The following is a 20,330-nucleotide window of genomic DNA, read 5'->3' as shown; positions in this document are numbered from 1 at the left end:
TGTCTTTGTCAATGTCCATTAGCAACGTTAATCCCATTGACGTATGACATAGTCCGGCAACCAGGAGTCGGACCTAAACTTTTTTAATTAATTGTTCGTGCACTGACTTCGTGTAATTTTTAATTCGGTCCCCGTATTAAAAAATCTCACCGGTAAATTTATATAAATTGGAATTTTGGTGAATATTAAAAAAATAAGAACTATCGTCTACTAAATAGACCTTTAGACAGATGGACAGACAGATGATAGGGTAAACAAATAAAAAGAAAGATAGAAAGTTGTTTATTGTAAAAAAATATAAAAAAACAATATTTTTTTCCTGTTCAAAGTATTTAATAACGTTATACATGATTTCGCGTGCATCACTGTGATGGACTTTTCCTCGTTTGTGAGAGGCCATATTATTTACCACACGTGGCACAAAAAAAAATTAACAATAACAAATTTAACAAAAACAACAATATAACAACGAAATAACGAACAAATAACAACAGAATTTGAGAGAAAACAGAGCGCGTCGAGACAGTGTGAGAACAAAGTAAGAACTGGTATTTTTTTGCATACAGTACGCGCCGTGTGCGACTAAAGACAGCAATAGTTTAAAGTGAGAGCGCATGATCGTCGCCGCTATTTTAGATTCGTTTCTTTATTGGCGGGGCTTATAACTGTTTCCAATATTTGTGAAGTGATCCCGTTTTTACTAAATTATCTCTATGTTTATTTTAAAAATGCACGGTAAAATTTCCGTTGCCACCCGTGGGTGTGGGGCACCAGTCAGCCTCACGTTTGTGATGTGGTTATGATTTGCAGCGGTGTTGAACTCCCTGCGCGTGCTGTGCACGACGACGGACATCCTCACGAACCCCGAGCGGCTGCCAGACGAGGCGCGCGCCGCGGTCGCCGCCGGCGCCGCCGTCAAGACAGAACCCTCGTAACCAGACCGGGCAGCCTTAACCCGTCTCTACTGCTCTTTGTAATTAGGGTAACACGTACTATTGTTAGCGCCTCCTAGTGATAGGACTGACCCAGACTTTGAAAACCACGAAATAGGGGTGGGTAGCTTGTGAAGGTTTTATGCGATTTAGAAAAATATTTTTGGCAACAACGACTTTAAAAAAAGAGGAATACATAATGAACACTTGAAATGAACATTTAAAATAAATTGAATGAAGTAATTAATGCATGTCTTGTTAAAAATTTTAATTGCTAACTAATTGTTGTAAAGATTTCTATATTTTTGAATTTCATATCATTTTTGTAAAAAATAAATGTACGCGTACAGATTATATACATGGACGAATTAGTAGCTTATGGAGCGGTAGGGAATCCTGCTTCGCGTTCCCTTTGCACTAGTCAGTGTTACCAACGTCTATACTGCATTGTTTCTCGAGAAAATATTATTAAAATGTGTCCACTAACTAACGTGGATTTTTCCTAATTTTTGGGGAAAATCCGCAAGTTGTTACAAGTCATCTTAGAGCACTTGACGCAATGAAACCTTATCTTCCTGTATATAGCACTCTTTTCATTTCCCACGCGTAATGGGAGCCCGGATTTTCTTTAAATTTGTCCCATTATTTTTATTTAACTATATTTTCCTCTATTTTCCTTTAACTTTTTTTTCCCTTTAACAAGTGACATTTTGAATTAAAAACGTTTCAAACTTAAATACTGTTGGGGCTTGTTGCGCTTTTTCCGAAATACAATTACCGTGCCGAAAAAAATTTATTATTGTTTTTTAATTTATTCTCTTTGTCAATTTTTAACATTCTTACTCAGTTCCGGTCCGCCTTCGCTCCACACACGGCGATCAGCTGATAAAAACGTTACATTAGATTTATTTTCGATTTGTTTTATTGCGTAAATGTTACCTTAGTTTGTAATTTAAAAATAAAAAATAAAAAAATCAGTCTAATCGCCGACGTGCCTGCGGTGTTTATTTAATATATATTTTTAGTAGTTTTCATTGAGTCGTAAAAATTTTGAAAACAACAAGATAAAATTGAAAAAAATATTATTATCGTACGATTACTCAAATGTACACGAGATAGATTCAAGTATATTTTTAGTAGTTGGATATTGCACGCATTTATTGTGCGGAACAACACATCACTTTGAATACAAATTTGTGGCCTTAAAAAGTGCCTTCGACGTACCTAAAATATAGTGTATATGTACAAAGCTTCTGTAAAGTTAGTCAACCAAAGATTAAAGCAGAAAGTTCATCATTAACTTCAGCCCGTCCTGTCCGAATACTTGAAATTCAATTTGTAGATCGTAAGCGAAATGAATTTACTTTGTGGTCATATCGAGATTTGTATTTTAAATTTACGTAATCTAAGTATATCTACGTGTAAGTACGTACTTTAAGGATATATTTTTATATTGTGCGAAGACACAAGTGTTTTTTTTTTAAAACAACATATATATAAATTGGTGCCAACGTAAATATTGTTGTAATTTGTTATGTAGTGATATATAATTTTACGTTTTATCGTTGATTCTGGTAGCACGTTGTGTTTGACGACGCTCCTCTGCGCGTTCGTGTGAGCTTTAAATGAGTTATGTGCAATTGTTGTTCTATGGGAAATACAGTTTTGAAAAAAAAAAAAACAAAAAATTGTTTTTTATTTATTTTTTTATTTTCATGGTCAAAACTTTATTAAGTACATAAATAAGTAGAAATATTTATCAACATTGATTGTCTCAGTCTCGTCGTAATAATTCTCCCACAGCTATGTGTATAATTCTTATGAACATGTTTGACTGCAGTCTACTGTTGAATTTCTATTCGTACTTTTTTTGTGATTGAATGATTCTCAACAACTGGGCCGCACCAAAATTATTAAACTATTTTAAATTGTACTATAGGTAACTACATAAACGGCTTTTAATTACTTTTTTTTTGAGTGCCGCTAATTTTTGACAATAACTAACTGGTCTAGAATGATAATTTCAGTAAAGCTGATAATGTCAAATTATCTAATACCTCTTAACATAGAAGGAGCTTGTCAACTAAAACCGCAATGAGGGTTAAATTTTACTTTTTTCCTAGCGCAAGTGAAGTGAAAACGACTTACATCATTTATTACTAAATATAATATTATTATAGATTTTATTAGATGCATATTGAGTTAGAAAAAAGTGCATGCTCTAAATGTGCCATGCAATGACATTTGTGACCTGGTAACACTGTTGTACCAAACGTTTCAGTTTTATTGACAAAAGGACTACGGTCTAGGGTTGGCATTTGGGCTTTAAAAAAATGATTTACTTCACATTTAAATTGGGGAATTAATAGAAAATCAGCAATTTACTTGTCTCGGTCGCAAGCGTCAACATGTTTCTATACGTTAATGTCACATAGTCTATGACGGTCTGTAGCGAACTCTTTAATACAGCGTTTTTTTGTTATGGATTAAAATCCTGAAAACTCAACATTGACAATTCTGTGAACATAATGACCATTTACCGAATGAGAGCGTGCGAGTATATTCAGATTCCAGAATATTCTTTAATATGTATAACCGTGCCAACCAATCTGTGTTCTTCATAAAAAAAAATGGCGCACGTTGTCTTTGTTATCTGCCGTTCAATGTTAGTTTAAGTTCATAATTACTAAGCCATACTCATTCGCATCAAACAATCGTAACTGAAAATCTCTTGAAATTATTTTATGTGAGCGCAAAGACAAAAAGGTATGATATTCTCATTTAAACTCATCTTAATACATAACTAATGAGAACTGTAAACTCCAATTGTACTGGCAAACTCAAAAATGTGAGATAAACAGAAAAAAAACCTTATTGCTAAAACTTTTCTGTATCCCCGAAAATGTTTATCCAAAATTTCATGATAACTACTTAAAAGTAATTAAAACGTAACAAACAAAGAAACTATCGCATTTGTAGTATTAAACTATGGATTATGTGGGTATAGATGCGTAGGGCTGTGAACAATAAAATTGTTGTTCAATAAATTTAAATTGGTCCGGGAGTTGTGTGTTGTCAGACGTGCGTGTGCGCGGCGGCGAGCATGCGGGCGAGGCGTGAGACCGGCCGCGACAGCAGCGGGCCCACCTCGCCCTGCTCCACCACGCGACCCTCCTCCAGTACGACGGCGCGGTCGTACCCGCGCACTGACGATATGCGATGCTGAAAAATTAATCGAGAATATCTCACTATAAACTCTTGGAGGCGCTCGGGAAGCTGTTATTTAACCCCACTCTTGGCTGAGCCTTTGCTCGTCCACCTGTTCTGGTGAAAGTGGAAAGGCCACCAGTAATTCTTCAATCATAAAAAAAAAACAGTAAACATAAGAAAACTGATATAAACTGATTATAATTTGTTTAGTTTTATGAACTAAATTTTATCAAATTCAATGATAATAGAAATAAATAATTTTGATCCATATCTGACATCATATTTAGGCAAAATATTGCTTTAGAAGTATAGATTTAAATTAGAGATAAATAAATAAAAAGATAATCATAGGGGTTTCTAATCAGAGTAATTAATTATTTGATCAGCGATTTATCAAAAACAATAATAACATAATGATACTTTCCGTCTGTAGTAGCGAGATAATTAATTTATTATGCGAAGTTGTCAATTTAAGCCGACTATTTCGCATCCAAGATTTGCTATTAAATTTAGTTGTCAAAACAACACCTACCCCAAACTGGGAAATAGGGTTTGCAAAAGGATTAAGTGTCGGCACAAAATGCAGCCACCGACCTATTTCCTGTTGTTTTCATACATTTTATATTGACTCGCCGCACACGGTTGACGCCGGTGGCCGCCACACGCTACATATAAAATGTATGAAAATGACAGTAAAAATTTGCCGGTGGTGGCGTTTCGTGGTTGTGGCCGGTGGCCCGTGTGCGGCGACCCTAAGTATGCTACGATAATTAAAATTCGAAAGCAACGTACTGCGACGGTGATGATGGTGGTGTCGGGTGCGATGCGCGCCATTGCGGCGAGAAGTGCTCGCTCGGCTGCGGCGTCGAGTGCGGCGGCGGGCTCGTCCAGCAACAGGGCGGCCGCTAAACGGGCGTGCAGCGCCGCGCGGGCCGCACACGCACGCGCCGCCCGTCCCGCGCTCCACCCGCCGCGCCCCGCTATACTGCACTCTAAGACACACATCAACATTCATAAAAACGATTATTTTTTTATTTTATTGCTTAGATAGTTGGACTAGCTCATATCCCACCTCGGTCACCGTTCTCGCCGAACCCGTCGCTTGCGACGAAGGGCTCGACGAGTAAATTAACCCTCAGACACAGCCCACTGAGTTTCTCGACGGATCTTCTCAGTGGGTCGCGTTTCCGATCCGGTGTAGATTCTGCGAAGCACGGCTCTTGCTAGGGTTCGTGTTAGCAACGTCGTCAGGTTTGAGCCCCGTGAGCTTACCTACTAGTTAAGGTTCCGCTGAAATAGCCTCTCAAGGCTATCAGCTTAGGTAGGGAAAAAAAACCCCACCAGGTGTTAAATGGTTACTGGAGCCCATAGACATCTAAAACGTAAATGCGCCATCCACCTTGAGATAAATATCCTAAGATCTCAGTATAGTTACAACGGCTACCCCACCCTTCAAACCAAAACGCATTACTGCTTCACGGCAGAAATAGGCGGGATGGTTAGGGGACCTACCCGAGCAGTAACTTATCTTTTTGTGATGACGTGGGAGAGCACAGTTACAATTTGAGTCGTGTGATGTTTTTTAAAGCGATTTCCAATAAGGTTACGTTAAACGTTTAACGCTACCATATTAGAAAGAGACAGAGCGAGAGTGAATGTGTGGCACTCGAACGCATAGCGCTTAATATACCTGTTACAGGCCAGCACGAGCGTTAGCATCGAGTAGCGTCCAAAATTTTAATGAATTATTAAAAAAAAAAAATTTAGCAATTTAAAATGTTTAAAATAAAAAAAAATTAAGATGTCGCATTTCTTATACACAGCAATCTGATTTAAGGATGAAAAATGAAGAAAACCACAATACTACCTTCACATCGAAAAAGAAGTTTCACTTCATTCACGTGCACCAAGCTTGCACGCGCACCGTTTTTGTGTGGCCATATCGCCAAAACGATAAAATAAGCGAATAGAACATAAGGCAATGTTATCTGCATATTCACTTAACTTTTGGGTAGGCTATTCACATATTATGACCATAAAAACAGAAAGTAATGGACTAAAATTACTGCAGTCATCGCTAACTCACCCAAACCAGCCGATTGAGCACTGACGAAATCATATAATCCGACAACTTTGAGACTGTGCCATATTTCTTCGTCAGTGTGCACGGCGAGCGGGTCGAGGTTTTCTCGCAGCGTGCCCGAGAACATCGCAGGCTCTTGCGGCAGGACGACCACGCGGTGACGTAACGCCCGCAGCGGCACGCGCGACACGTCCTGCCCGTCGATAAGCACTCGTCCTTCGGCAATACTGGTTGCTCCAACACACGTCATTAATAACGTAGACTTGCCGCTACCACTCCTGCCGCATATTGCTACCTGCAGTGAAATACATTTTTATTCATTTTATTTGAAGCATTACACAATTTTAGTTCATCAGGTTGGTACTTCATGTCTCAAGATGGCTAGCAGTATTCTTGTCGTGATGTCTATGAGTCCTAGTAATAAAAAATAGTTATATATGTATTTAATTGTTGCTCGTAGGAATTTATAGCTTATAGATTTGTTTTATTTCGTACCTTCTCACCGGGAGCTATAGATATATTGATTTTGTTCAAAATATTCTGCGAGTTAGGTTCGTGCTGCACGCTGACATTTTGAAATTCAATTTTTCCGCTTCTTTGCCAATTTGCAGGAATAGAGCCTTGAAAAAATGAAACAAAAAATGTTTTAGCTAACATGCTCCATAATGAAGTCTGTGAGTTTACGTTTCTGTATCGCGTACATAAGTATGTTATTATGTAGTTATTGATTAGAGAGAGATCGAGCTCAGCTGATGTTAATTGTTAACGAAGCTTTTTGACATTTTTAAGTCGAAATTGTAAAGAATAACTGACCCACTCTTGAAACCGAAACCCATTATTGTTCGCGTTAGAGATTATTGTACCGACCCGTATGGGCTCACAAGACAATCTACTACCAGTCACAGAACAAAGGATTACTATTTGTAAGTCCAATTAAAAAAAAATTAAATGTTCGATTTTCGATCTGTAATTATAATGCTAATTTATTATATATAATAAGTCGTTATCTCAATATTAATATTAAGTAATCTATGTTAAACAGTGACATTGGTTACTCGAACCTATCAAAATTGTGTATCGTATTACATGTAACAACTACATACAATGCTCTCTATAATCTTCGCGGGGTACATTGGTGTCACGATGTATACGATGCAGCGCGGCGAGTTGCTGGTCGAGGTCGGCGCGGCATTTGGCAAGATGAGCGAGATAGGCGGGCAGGAGCAGCGAGTACGCGCCCGCTAGTCCCGCGACCGCGCCTCTACTGCCGCTGTACATGCACACGCACAGGGACACGCAAACACTCGCAGCGCCAACAAGATCCTATAAAATTCATAATTTCAAATGAAAACAAATCAAACCCGCAAAATTATAATTTCCGTAGTTACTGGTGGTAGGACCTCTTGTGATTCCGCACGGGTAGGTAGCACCGCCCTGCCTGTTTCTGCCCTGAAGCAGTAACGCGTTTCGGTTTGAAGGGTGGGGTAGCCGTAACTATACTGAGATCTTAGAACTTATATCTCAATGTGGTTGGCGCATTTAGGTATGTTGTCGTTGTCTATGGACTCACTGAAGCTGGTTCAGTAACCAGCTGGTTCAGTAACCAGTTAACACCAGGTAGGCTGTGAGCTCATCCACCCTTCTAAGTAATATAAAATAAATAAATAAACATCTCAATTTATTATATATTACGACAATACTATATAGTTCAACAGTTTTTGAAGACATGTTAGAATTAGGATATAAACCGCTTAAAATAGAAAAATATAAAGCACTAGCGGACCCGACAGACGTTATCCTGCAAATATTCGTTCAAGTCGATCCAGCCGTGAAGTTTTAGTATAAATAAATAACCTAGATACCGATTGCAGCGCCATCTGCCGGGCTGATTTGCAAATCTAAACCATCCAAAGCGCCACCCAAATCCATACAAAAAAATCATTCAAATCGGTCCAGCCCTTTAGGAGGAGTTCAATGACATACATACGTACAGTAGAATTATATAATATACTAGCTGTCCCGGCAAACGTTGTGTTGCCGTAAATAAGATTTCTAAGAAAATTCTACTGTAGAAAAAAAAACCTCATTTAACCACATAATACCTCATTATAAACAAAAAAAATATATCCAAAAAATAAAAATAATAAATAAATGTTTGGGGTGGACAACCCTTTTCACTTAGGGGTATGAAAAATAGATAGTAGCTGATTCTCAGACCTACTGAACATACTATTGATACACAAATAAAACCAAAAAAAATGGCTGAAAAATGTATAGTATTGTATAGCTCTCAAATATATTAAGTGTATAATCTATGATGTATAGTGAGTAAGACAGGAGACTTTTAGGCGGGAACGCGAGGAGTGAAGTTGTGTGATTTGTTTTATTTTGTCTATTTAGTGTTTCTTCGGGGGTTAAATGTGTAATAATGGTGGTTTATTAACTGTCTATTATCTGTGAAAGTGCACAAATGTGGGAAAATGAAACAAAGCCGCTGGACGTAACTTTTCGGGATCTTCCAAAAAGTCCACTGAAAAAATCTTAGTAAATGACCACCATTTTACTAAGATGATATTTCATCCCATATCATCTCAATTCATTTTATTTAATTTCAACCCAGTTGATTAGTGTCTCAAATTAATCATCTTCTTTCATTTCACTCCATAATATCATTTTTCATAAAAATATGAATAATATATAAATTAAAATAAGACATGACTTAAAGGTCTCAGTTACCAGGTCATAAAATCTCTTAAAAAGAAAAAGTAAGACAGGAGACCGGCTTGGTCCTCATCATGGAGTTAATAAGTACCTACAACTTAGAATAACCTTTAAAGAATAACCCTTAGAATAGTAACTCTATGGTCCTCATCCCTACTACGTGATGTTTGCTGGATGAGTGGTGACTCCTGGCGGGGATAGCTGATCGATTGATAGTTGATCAGTAGTCGATCGGCGAGGGCGGGAGATCAAATTCAATTTAAAAAAAATCATTATTAAAGGAACTGAAATTATAAACTCTGAATAAGAATTTATCGTACTACAATTATAATATTTGATTGCCATCTTGCAACCTTATTGCGGATCTGTGCATAGAATAAAAAAAATATTAATCAGGATGGAAAAATAGGGGTTGATCGTATAAGAGTGAAAATTGAGAGTAATATGTTTTTTTTTATTTTAAGTCATGACAAAACAAAATAAAAACTTGCAAAAAAAATTAAAGTTTATAATTAACAAATAAAAAATAGGGGTTGATCGTAGAGGGGTGAAAATTTCAGAGTAATATGAATTTTTTTATTCTATGTCATGACAAAATAAAAACAAAATTCTCGCAAAAAATTTTAAAGTTTGTAATTAGCAAATAAAAAATAAGGGTTGATCGTAGAAGGGTGAAAATTGAGGATTGTATGTATTTTTGTATGTTGTATCATAAAAAAATAGAAATTAAAAAATTTGTTTAAAAAATAAATAAATAAATTTAGGGGTGGACTACCCCTAACATTTAGGGGGATGAAAAATAGATGTTGGCCGATTCTCATAGATACCGAATAAGCACAAAAAATTTCATCAAAATCGGTCAAGCCGTTTCGGAGGAGTAGGGCAACGAAAACTGTGACACGAGAATTTTATATATTAGATAAAGATATTCCTAAGGGAAATCTACTTTTTCCTCCAAAATGAAAGCTACCCAATGTTCTTTTTAATATCTCCGAAAAGTGTATACAAAATTTATGACAATCAGCTGAGTTGTCAAGAGGTAAAATTGCGATCAACAAATACAAACACATATTCGCATTTAAATATATAGTATGGATAATCCAGAATAACTCAAGGCATTTAAAAATAGAAGACGTGAGGAAATTTGCTCGTCTCCACCAAAATAAGTTACCAGAGACAATCCAAGCCACCGGTTAGCAGTATTGAGGAGCAGCAGAGCGTTGTGATTATAGTCGAGACGTCGAAGGAAGTCTGTCCGCATGCGGGTCTGTAGTCGGCTGGCTCGTATAGTAGAACCTCCAGCACACGTCTCTCTGCAAAGAGACACCACTCTTCCGGCGCTTTGTCCTTCCACTTGCTGCAACTCCCTAAAATATTGAATAAATATTTTAAATCTAGATGTATGTTTATCAATTGAACTTGTTTGATTTTTTCACAGATTTAAACTTACAGAACTATTAATAATATGGCCTTAATATTAAACGATTCATATTAAGTAACAAAGATCAAAGAGGCAATTTGTATTTCAATAACTAGATACATGTTTTTTTGTTATACTGCAAGGGAATCACTGGTAAGGCAGTCAGAAAAAAGCCAAATCTTTTTCTCGTTTTACAACTTTTACAGAGATTTAAAGTTCAATGATTTACCTAGAATTACGTAAATAAACAGATTGTAGGCAGAGGTAACACAAGAATGCCGGTATGAGTGCTGTCAGGCTCCAGGGCGCGACTACAGCATTGACAAGCATAGCCGCAGCACATAGCAGAGCTAACTGAGTCCACCGACTTATGGCTGTCGGTAATTTCTAGAAAAAATAACCTTTAGTTAAAAACTTTAAATTTAGAATACTCTCAAGTTCGACTATGCGTATTCTTGTTCTATTTTGAATTAACTGTAGGTATTAATACGTTAAAAAAACCATTAAATGGGACGGCTTGTGGATTTGAAAGGTTTTTATTACATAACATTTGAGATTATGACCTTGAAGGAGTCCGAATAGAGTTCCTTCCGTATTTCGCGTGAACATCGTGTTTTTGAATCACTCGTAATTAACACCACAATCGAAACAATAGGAGTTTTATTGTTGCAGCGGCTTAGATAGTTATAAGTTCTACAATTATATATTTTTTTTGTCTTATTTTTGGCGGTAAACATATTTTCTTCTTTTTTCAAACTCGTGCGCTCCGGCTTACGCATCATAAAAAAAGGTGCGTTCTTATACGCCACAACCTCATGTCTCAAACTGGACAGTGGTATTTGTCTTGAGGTTGTATTGGTCAGCACTATAGTCGGACGGGGTGTGAGATCGTCTATAATAAAATCGTAAAATAATAATATGAGATAACAAACTTTGTCTAGCAATAGAACGTCAGCGGAGAAGCGATGGAGCGTGGTCCCGGTGGGCGTAGTGTGGTGGTGGTGGGGGCTGGCGTAGAGCGCGGCGTGCAGCAGGCGCTCATGCAGCACTCGCCGCGCTCCTGCCCCCGCGCATGCGCACGCCGCCTGAGCCGCGCCCGCCGCCCCCGCCCCCGCAGCGCACCACAACCCGTACTTGCGGACACTGCTCCACAACTGAAAAAATTACAATTACACCTACTTTTTGTTTTTATTGCTTAGTTGGGTGAACGAGCTCACACCCCACCTGATGTTAAATGGTTACTGAAGCCAATAGACATCTACAACGTAAATGCCGCCACCCACCTTTGAGATATAAGTTTTAAAGTCTCAGTATAGATACAACGGCTACCCCACCCTTCAAACCGAAACGCATTACTGCTTCACGGCAGATATAAGCAGGGTGGTGGTACCTACCACTGCGGAGTCACAAGAGGTCCTACCACCAGTAATTACGCAAATTATAATTTTGCGGGTTTGATTTTTATTACACGATGTTATTCCTTCATCGTGCAAATCAATCGTGAACAATTGTTGTTGTTTTTTTTCTTTTTTATTGCTTAGATGGGTGGACGAGCTCACAGCCCACCTGGTGCTAAGTGGTTACTGGAGCCCATAGACATCCACAACGTAAATGCGCCACCCACCTTGAGATATAAGTTCTAAGGTCTCAAGTATAGTTACAAAGACTGCCCCACCCTTCAAACCGAAACGCATTACTGCTTCACGGCAGAAATAGGCAGGGTGGTGGCACCCACCCGCGCGGACTCACAAGAGGTCTTACCACCAGTAATTACGCAAATTATAATTTTGCGGGGTTCACTTTTATTACACGATGTTATTCCTTCACCGTGGAAGTCAATCGTGAACATTTGTTGAGTACGTATTTCATTAGAAAAATTGGTACCCGCCTGATATTCGAACACCGGTGCATCGCTGAACACGAATGCACCGGACGTCTTATCCGTTAGACCACGACGACTTCAAAAACTCTTATTAAGTACGTATTTCATTAGAAAAATTGGTACCCGCCTACGGGATGTCTACCCGTGGTCCACGAAACCTTCGAATTGTGGAAATTACGGACTCATGACTTTTAAAAATTACTAAAATATTTTGTTAAAGTTTCAATTAAGGAACTGACGTGCAACAAGTATAATGGTGTATCTTCAATTATAGATAATATTGGTTTTTGAATTTCTGAAATTTCTACATAAAGAAATTGGTAAAAAAAAACCCGCATTTGAATGCGTTATTTATGTTGAAGTTTAATTGTTTTGTGGTATATTCGCCTTTTTTATCCGTCTTGAATAGTCATTTTAGTTGACAAACAAGTTTTTACGTGATAAGGATTTTTAATTTACAGCTTTAATAAATCGTTTTTTTTTTCAGAGAGAAGTACCGAACAACGGTATTCAAGAATTTAAATAGCAAAGATATTGTTTTTTTGTATAATTTTTAACCTGATCATCAGAAAAGTTTTCAGTGGCATTGTCATTAGTGAGGCACATCAACCAGTAGTCGGCTGCCAGCGCTAAGCCTTGCGCTGTGGCTGCTGCTACCCAGAAGGCGATACCCCACCAACCGCACGCGAGACCATACTCTAGCCATATCTTGCACTGAAATTATATTTACATGAATAATTATATTACGAATATTTACATGAATAATTATATTACGAATAATTATATAAACGAATAAATAAATAAATATTTACTAACAATCACGCCACGTTAACTGGTTCCGTACTAAGTTCGTAAAGAAATTATGTTACAGGTACCAGATAACGGAAATAAATGTAAGATTTTTATTATACACATACATATATTTTAATATACATCCATAACCCTGGAAAAGACATTTTATATTTATCATACAAATATCTTCCCTTGGCGGGATTCGAACCCGCGACCCTCTTATGTAGTGACCATGTCACTTACCACTTCACCAGACGGCCATTAAATTATCGTAATATCAACTTCATGTTATTATAATTCGTAGAATAACCACAAAATATGTTAATATTTATGTTTTATGAACTTATTAAAATAAAATTAATAAATTTTAAGTTTGTCTATCTTGCTGAGAACGTGAATCCCAAAGAATAAAAAAAATTTTAACGGGGTTTTAATCCGGCTTAAATGTCGGCTAATTAGTAGAATTTTTCTGCGAAGTAAAAAAAGTTTGTAAATATAATAGTTATTTAGCGCGATAACTTCAATAGTTTTATTATTTGTAAACCAAATCGCGATTCACAAAGATCACCTATATTATTTTGATTTACGTTTTAGAATGTAAATTCACATTTCCTTGAACTGCAAAATCGGTTACAAGGATTTTCTGAGAACTACGTAGAAGTAAAGTTTTATCATTAAGACTACCTCACTGACGTCATTCCAAGATTGACTCTTATCTAGTGAAGATTCGTCATTAATCATTCCGACATTTGTATCCCCTCCGTTTATGCTAACTGTGCTGTAAGTGGTCTCCACTAAGGATTCTTCTGAAAGATAAAATATTTTATGAATAAAAAAATCAATAATAATATTTCATTTCTTTAATTGTTTGTACTGAAAGGTAATCGACCCAATCCATTTGGACGGAGATCTGTAACTGTAGCAATTTCATTGCCATATTTGAAAAAATGGACCAGTTGGGACGATCACATGTTGTGAATGGGTAAACAACGTGTCACCATCCGAGACGCCGGTAGAAGTCCCAACATTATTGTAACGCCATACCGTAATTTAAATAGGTTATAATATGATACGATAAATGATACGATAATTTTAAATTTGCCGACTTAATACGGATCTTAGGGAGTAAATTTTAGAAATCATTTTACATAATCATGAAATCAGTCAATCAATACAGCGCTTCACATTTACGCTCAGAGAACGTATATAACAATGGTTACAATATAATTAACATTTCTACATAAGCGCAATGCAAAAATAATAATTTGATATTAAGTTTAATTAAAAAAACTAAAAAGATTTTTTTCTAAGTATTATAAAGATGATATACCATTAATTCCATTAGTGTCCGGGGCAGGTGTATCGGATTCTGAACTGATTAAACGTCTTAGATTTCTCGGGGTCCATCTGTCAAGGCAAATAGCGTCGGTATTATCAACACGAAACTTTTACCAGAACCAAACGAAATGAAAAATTACTTTAAATTGAAAAAAAAAGTAATATGAAATAAATTTGTAAAAAACTAATGATAGTTTCATTAAAGCCACAGCAGCTGATTCTCTGTCACTGAAATTTTCCTGATGGATGTACCTCCTAAGAGTTCGGTTTCCTTGTGGTCGTAGCCAGCGTCGAAGAAGACTGACTTCTCGTTGTAGTGTAGTGTTTGATTCATCCGCACTGACTGTACGACGTATTTCACGACGCCATCTACAATCAATGTTACTTTTTTATATATATTCATACTTTAGATACGGAGAGACTATTTTTTAGCCAGTGAAATTTAAGAATTACGTAGTGATATACAAACGTTTAAATTTACAGACTAGGTATTTCGAGGAGAATATCAAACATAAATTTAATTTGTCAGGTCGTTTTAGTATTAGGTACCTAATTCATGACAATTTACATATCTTACATAGATGATGGTGGCGGTGATGAGAACTGCCTCATGAGGGGCGGTCTCTGTTGCTGCACTACTCTACGCCAACTACCGCCAGTGTACATCGGTACCTCTGCTAACAAATGCGCCCCTGCTGCCTCTGTTATGCCGATCTGTAATTGAGATTATTCATCTAAGTCAACCTTTCCCAAAGTGGGCGATAGCCCCCCTTTGTGGGCGCTGCAGGCTTAAAGGGTAGCGGTAATAGACCCAGAAAAAAAAGGGGGCGTTGTGCAGAGGCTTGGGAGGCGATTTGTAATTTCATCAAGGAGGCCTCTTAGACACCGACCGAGCTCTCGCTATAGTGGTAATTAAGTAGGTGAAAAAATGTGGACGCTAAAAAATAATTTACACTTAAAGTAGACAGTAGGGAAAATAAGTTTGGGAACCCCTGATCTAGGTCAATCAAATTCTAATAAACCAAAATATCTCGTCTTCAATTCGGAATATCTTTCATGTGCTAGGGCACCGCACCCAAAGACGAAACGGCTATAAATTAGAATAGTCCTATCGTATATGGAAAAAAATACTAATTCATTAACTGAGCTATAGTTAGTAGTAGTGCTAAAGTTCTTATTTCATTAGTCGGAATGTAAAGACAAGGGTGATGAGGGAATGGAAACGCATCGCACGACACCATTGACTCTATAGATGGTAGACATAGCTGATAACTATTTTGGAAATGAACGACATTATACAACAACTATAAAAGCAACTATAACTACACACACTATAACTATCACGTCTATGAAACAACTATAAAATTTTAAATGATTAAAAGAACTCAACTGACTGCAGTATCCTCTGATGCGCATCTTTGGAATTTAGCCCGGCTGAGCACTCGCACGAGCCGCGCCCGTTCCCGTGCAGTTCCGTCAGGAGGACCAGCACATCCTCGCGCTGCAGCTGCACGAGCTTCGCTTGCAAGCTGCACCCAGCGCGATAGGTAGCTGTCGTTACTGGCGCTGGACACTCGACCGTATCCGCTCACACGTCCATTATCCATTGCGATAATCTACGGTTATTTAAAATAGTTTAATTTATTACTCTTTATTCTTTATTGTACGCACAGCTACTGGTGGTAGGACCTCTTGTGAGTCCGCACAGGTAGGTACCACCGCCTTACCTATTTCTACCGTGATGCAGTAATGCGTTTCAGTCTGAAGGGTAGGGCAGCCGTTGTAACTATACTGAGATCTTAGAAATTACATCTCAAGGTGGGTGGCGCATTTACGTTGTAGATGTCTATGGGCTCCAGTAACCACCTAACACCAGGTGGGCTGTGAGCTCGTCCAACTATCTAAGCAATAAAAAAAAGTTAATACAAAACAATAATTACGAAAAGTTATAAAATGGCGAGCTTAACTCAACAATTGAGTTATCTACCACCTAACCGTTCTTAAAGAGGGAGAGCTTTACATAAGTTGGTAGAAGAGTACAATCTAATCTATTTGCTTATTGTTATTATTATTAAACATTTATCGTTTGGAAAAAGGTTTCTGATGTATTTAAATACCTACCAAGTCAGCATAGTGTAGTAGTTCCAGTCTGTTAGTTGCGAGGACAATGGTTCGCCCTGCGCGGACAGCCGGCACCAGTCCTCGCGCTACCACATGACGTGCCAGTGCAGCGTCGAGCGCAGCTAGCGGCTCGTCTAAAGCCAGCAGTTGTGCCTTGGAGTATAATGCTCGAGCAATGCTCACGCGAATGCGTTGACCGCCGGATAAGGGAGTACCGTGGCTGCCCAGGCGGGTTGCGTCGCCTTCTGTTCACCAAATGGCATTTTGGTATTAAATGCTTATCTTAATTACAGATGTCATAGTTGGTTAAATAATTGTCTATCTAATAATCAGACTATACTTGAGAAATTAGAATTAATGAGTGTCCCATCTTTCCTATCTTACGAACGTTATCATATCATCCTCGCTTCCGCTAATTCTCCAATCTTGAATACTGCTGCAAGGAAGTGATTAAAGTAATCATCCGTTTCAATTTTAAGATATAGACTTTTTGTATTGAGAAAACCTTTTCTAATGCAATTATGACTATGATCTGATGAGCCCGGCTAACGAATTTAAGCTGTGCCATCTTAGGTCTTCATTTAACATCAGGTGTACTGTGAACTCGTTAGCTCGTCTAAGCCAATAAAAAGATGCAGTGCGTTTTATCCATGTCTCATTTCAATTGAATTATTGGATTTGGAACAAAACTCAAATACGGAAATATAATATGTTATGTCGGTAATGCAAATGTATAGGTTAATGATAGGATGTACTCGTACTTATATTTTTTGTCATAAGCAGCATTTTTTTTTCGTAACAGTAAAGTATTATTAGTACCTACTACTGAGAATCGAAAGCCAAACATACCGTTATATACTTACCTGATGAATCACATCATCACCTGATGCCAATTGATGCAAATATAAATAAATACTTTTAAAGACGTCTATGAATATTGAATATCTTTAAAAATAGTATAGGTGCTCATGAAAATGACTCGCAATTAAAGTAGTTTTTGTGGAATGGTATTGTATAATATAATTGTCGTAATACAGTCTTAGTTAATGTAATAAATAATTAATCAAACCTGGTAAAAGTTGTAAGTCTGGCCGCAGACCTGTGGCGCGTAGAACACGTGCATAATTTTTCTGACACCAAGAATGACCCATTATTATGTTATCGCGAACTGAAGCCTCTAGCAACCACGGAGGCTGACCGGCATACCACTTCGAACTGTTTCTGTTTTGATGGTGAAAAATATTTTAGAAGCCAAGAAATATTTATAAAGTTTGCTCTTAATCAACACATCTACGATCAAGGACACAGACATTGTGTACAGCGTTAAATTGATTTGAATTGCTTCAGATACATTTGATGAGGTTAATTTAGTTGCTTGGAAATAGATAAATTAATTGCAGCATTGACATGACAAACTGGCCTTGAAATGAGCTCATATTGAAATTCTCTTATATTTGTTTCGCTGTTTTTTTATTTTCAATTTTTATGGTTGTAGTTTTGCATTGCCTATTTTTATAAAGTTATTAGCTGTCACCTTTTATGGTAAACGGTATTACCGTAGTACTGTTAAAGGTTTTTTACCTGTTTAATTTCTTTCTTATTTTTATTACTCGATTGCCTAAAAGCAATGCCGATAAGAGCCATTAATCGTACTAATGTGACTGTTGATTTTATCATTTTATTGTAATATTTTGCAGTTATTCTTTATATTTTAATTTTATACTGTTGATAATAATTTGGCATGCCGTTTGTGTTTTTAATTTGGGTGGTATTTATCATGTACTTGAAGTCGTGGGGTTACGGATGGCATTTTCTATTCACAGCGAAAATATAATCAGAAAACCATTTAATGTTAGTTTTTTTTTCTTTTTTTTACCTATGCTGATAGCCTTGAGAGGCTATTTCAGCTTCGCCCTAACGTTTGTAGGTGAGCTCGCGGGGCTCAACCGGAGAGTTGCTAACACTGACCCTAGCAAGAGCAGTGCTTCGCAGAATCTACCACCGGATCGGAAACGCGACCCACTGAGAAGATTTGGCGAGAAACTCAGTGGGCTGTGTCTATGGGTTAGTTCGCTCGTCGAGCCCTTCGTCGTAAGCGACGGGTTCGACGAGGACGGTGACCGGTGCTTGTGGTGCTTAAAAGCACCGTTAATGGATCAGGAGGATCCGTAATGACGTGCTTTGGGCGATGTCGACGGTTTACCATTCGGTCTACTGGGTCGGGTATGTAGTTTCCAGCGGCTACGATGAGAGGGTTCTCATGTCGTGCCGCCTTCTCAAAATGGCGCTTAATGTTAGTACTTTGTTGATAAATGTCATTTAAACCTACCGATTATATAACACATCTCCTCTTTCAAGATACATTTCTCCAATTAAAGCAGACAAGAATGATGATTTTCCAGCACTTGTGCCTCCGACAACCATAATTAGTTTCCCTAAAAAAAAGTAGATTTTGTAAAATTGTAACTTAGTTAAGAGAAAATTAAATTGCTTAAAAAAATAAACCTGTAGGAATTTCAAGATCGCCAACTTCCAATAGATCATCTTTCACACCCCACGTGAACGCCGCATTTCGAAATGTGACCAATTGAGAGGATTCCGATTTATTAACGTGTGACTCATTTGATAATTGCTCAGCGAACTCAATTTCACACATCTCATCTTTATTGGCCATTACATCGTGAGATGGCACGTCATTCTGATGTGTATTGTCATTACAAGGGACATTAGGTTTGTTCAATAACTCTTCATATTCAGTAATTTCGTTTCCGACATTGTTCGATTCGGGAAGATCCAAAAAATCTTTGATTCGTCTTGTGCTCACCTAAAAATTTGATACTTTTTCATTACTGGTAGTGCAAGATCAATGCTTAATATATCTATGATGTAAAAATCGACAAATTCATTCTATTTACCATAGCTTGAATTATCATGAGGACAGTGACTGGCAAAATAAGCAATGGAACGGAAAGCTGATTAAAGAAGGCTAAGCCAGCGAATACGTTCATCGCGGTTAAGCCGGTTCCTTCTTCTATGAAAAAATATACAGTGAATGTAATAACTGTGATTAAGATTGTAGAGACTTGAGTCGAAAAAGCTGAAAATAAAATAATAATGTGAACCCGTGTTGAACGATATCTAAACTATTGTATATTCCTTGGTTACCTACTCAAAAAACTCCAGTATAATGAATCTTTATTTAGCAGTTTCAGTTCGACTTCTCTAAGTTGTAATATTTTTTCTTTAAACAAATCTTCCCATACGTAGAGTTTAATTACATTTATTCCTTGCAATATTTCGGTCATTTTGGAAATTCTGTGATCCGTACATTTAGAAATATCTTTAGAGTTATCTGAAAGTTTCTTTCCTACAAGAAATTGCAAGGGTGTGATCACTAACACGCTTGCTACTGCTCCGATAATTGCGCTTACGCCTAATTTCATGTACAATAGATATAGTATCACAGCCACCTGAAATTTTAAACTGTCAATAAAAAAATTATCTTTTCACGTTTTCATTTATCTCCTTTATTTTATTTTATTTTAAATTTGTGTTTATAACACCTTTTTACCTTAAGCGGTATAGCCCATATGTAATGACAAATCCAAACGCAAGACATAATATTGTACGTGTCTTGTGAAACTAAATTCGTTATGAGACCAGATCGCGTATTGCTCTCATCGTCCGAATTCATCAGCAAAGGGGAATCTTCGTCTAAATTTGACTCCGATGGCGTCCAAGATGCTATACGCATACATTTGTCATAAATCATAGCCTAAAATCAAAATGAACATTTGGAAAATCAAGAAGCTATGCTACTAAGCTTTTAAA

The 20,330-nt window shown here is 37.3% G+C and overlaps 2 protein-coding genes across 9 annotated transcripts in view; one reads left to right on the top strand and one right to left on the bottom strand.

Moving 5' to 3' along the window:
* Nucleotides 1-4,410, top strand: part of LOC101743585 (carbohydrate-responsive element-binding protein) — a 23,461-nt gene extending 19,051 nt beyond the window's left edge. For all 7 annotated transcript variants that reach the window (XM_004924813.5, XM_012689242.4, XM_012689243.4 and 4 more), the window contains exon 17: nucleotides 811-4,410. In XM_004924813.5, the coding sequence (XP_004924870.2) occupies nucleotides 811-935 (125 nt within the window). In that variant the 3' untranslated portion in view covers nucleotides 936-4,410. The remainder of the gene's footprint in view (nucleotides 1-810) is intronic.
* The window catches only part of LOC101736039 (ATP-binding cassette sub-family C member Sur), a 24,742-nt gene continuing 7,032 nt past the window's right edge, over nucleotides 2,621-20,330 (bottom strand). Inside the window, exons 6-26 of one of the 2 annotated variants that reach the window (XM_012689238.4) lie at nucleotides 20,071-20,274; nucleotides 19,669-19,969; nucleotides 19,415-19,596; nucleotides 19,005-19,323; nucleotides 18,829-18,934; nucleotides 17,569-17,720; nucleotides 16,500-16,744; nucleotides 15,773-15,994; nucleotides 14,956-15,092; nucleotides 14,631-14,747; nucleotides 14,371-14,447; nucleotides 13,725-13,846; nucleotides 12,807-12,962; nucleotides 11,299-11,520; nucleotides 10,596-10,753; nucleotides 10,118-10,313; nucleotides 7,329-7,548; nucleotides 6,721-6,845; nucleotides 6,229-6,520; nucleotides 4,935-5,134; nucleotides 2,621-4,154 (exon numbers count right to left, since the gene is read on the bottom strand). In XM_012689238.4, the coding sequence (XP_012544692.1) occupies nucleotides 4,008-4,154; nucleotides 4,935-5,134; nucleotides 6,229-6,520; nucleotides 6,721-6,845; nucleotides 7,329-7,548; nucleotides 10,118-10,313; nucleotides 10,596-10,753; nucleotides 11,299-11,520; nucleotides 12,807-12,962; nucleotides 13,725-13,846; nucleotides 14,371-14,447; nucleotides 14,631-14,747; nucleotides 14,956-15,092; nucleotides 15,773-15,994; nucleotides 16,500-16,744; nucleotides 17,569-17,720; nucleotides 18,829-18,934; nucleotides 19,005-19,323; nucleotides 19,415-19,596; nucleotides 19,669-19,969; nucleotides 20,071-20,274 (3,900 nt within the window). In that variant the 3' untranslated portion in view covers nucleotides 2,621-4,007. The remainder of the gene's footprint in view (nucleotides 4,155-4,934; nucleotides 5,135-6,228; nucleotides 6,521-6,720; nucleotides 6,846-7,328; nucleotides 7,549-10,117; nucleotides 10,314-10,595; nucleotides 10,754-11,298; nucleotides 11,521-12,806; nucleotides 12,963-13,724; nucleotides 13,847-14,370; nucleotides 14,448-14,630; nucleotides 14,748-14,955; nucleotides 15,093-15,772; nucleotides 15,995-16,499; nucleotides 16,745-17,568; nucleotides 17,721-18,828; nucleotides 18,935-19,004; nucleotides 19,324-19,414; nucleotides 19,597-19,668; nucleotides 19,970-20,070; nucleotides 20,275-20,330) is intronic. The other variant, XM_012689240.4, reaches the window with a different exon arrangement.

Source organism: Bombyx mori, chromosome 10 (genome assembly GCF_030269925.1).
Source record: "Bombyx mori chromosome 10, ASM3026992v2".
Lineage (NCBI taxonomy): Eukaryota > Metazoa > Arthropoda > Insecta > Lepidoptera > Bombycidae > Bombyx > Bombyx mori.
Note: the sequence above shows the minus strand (reverse complement) of the source record. Positions and strands in the feature narration are given on the sequence as shown.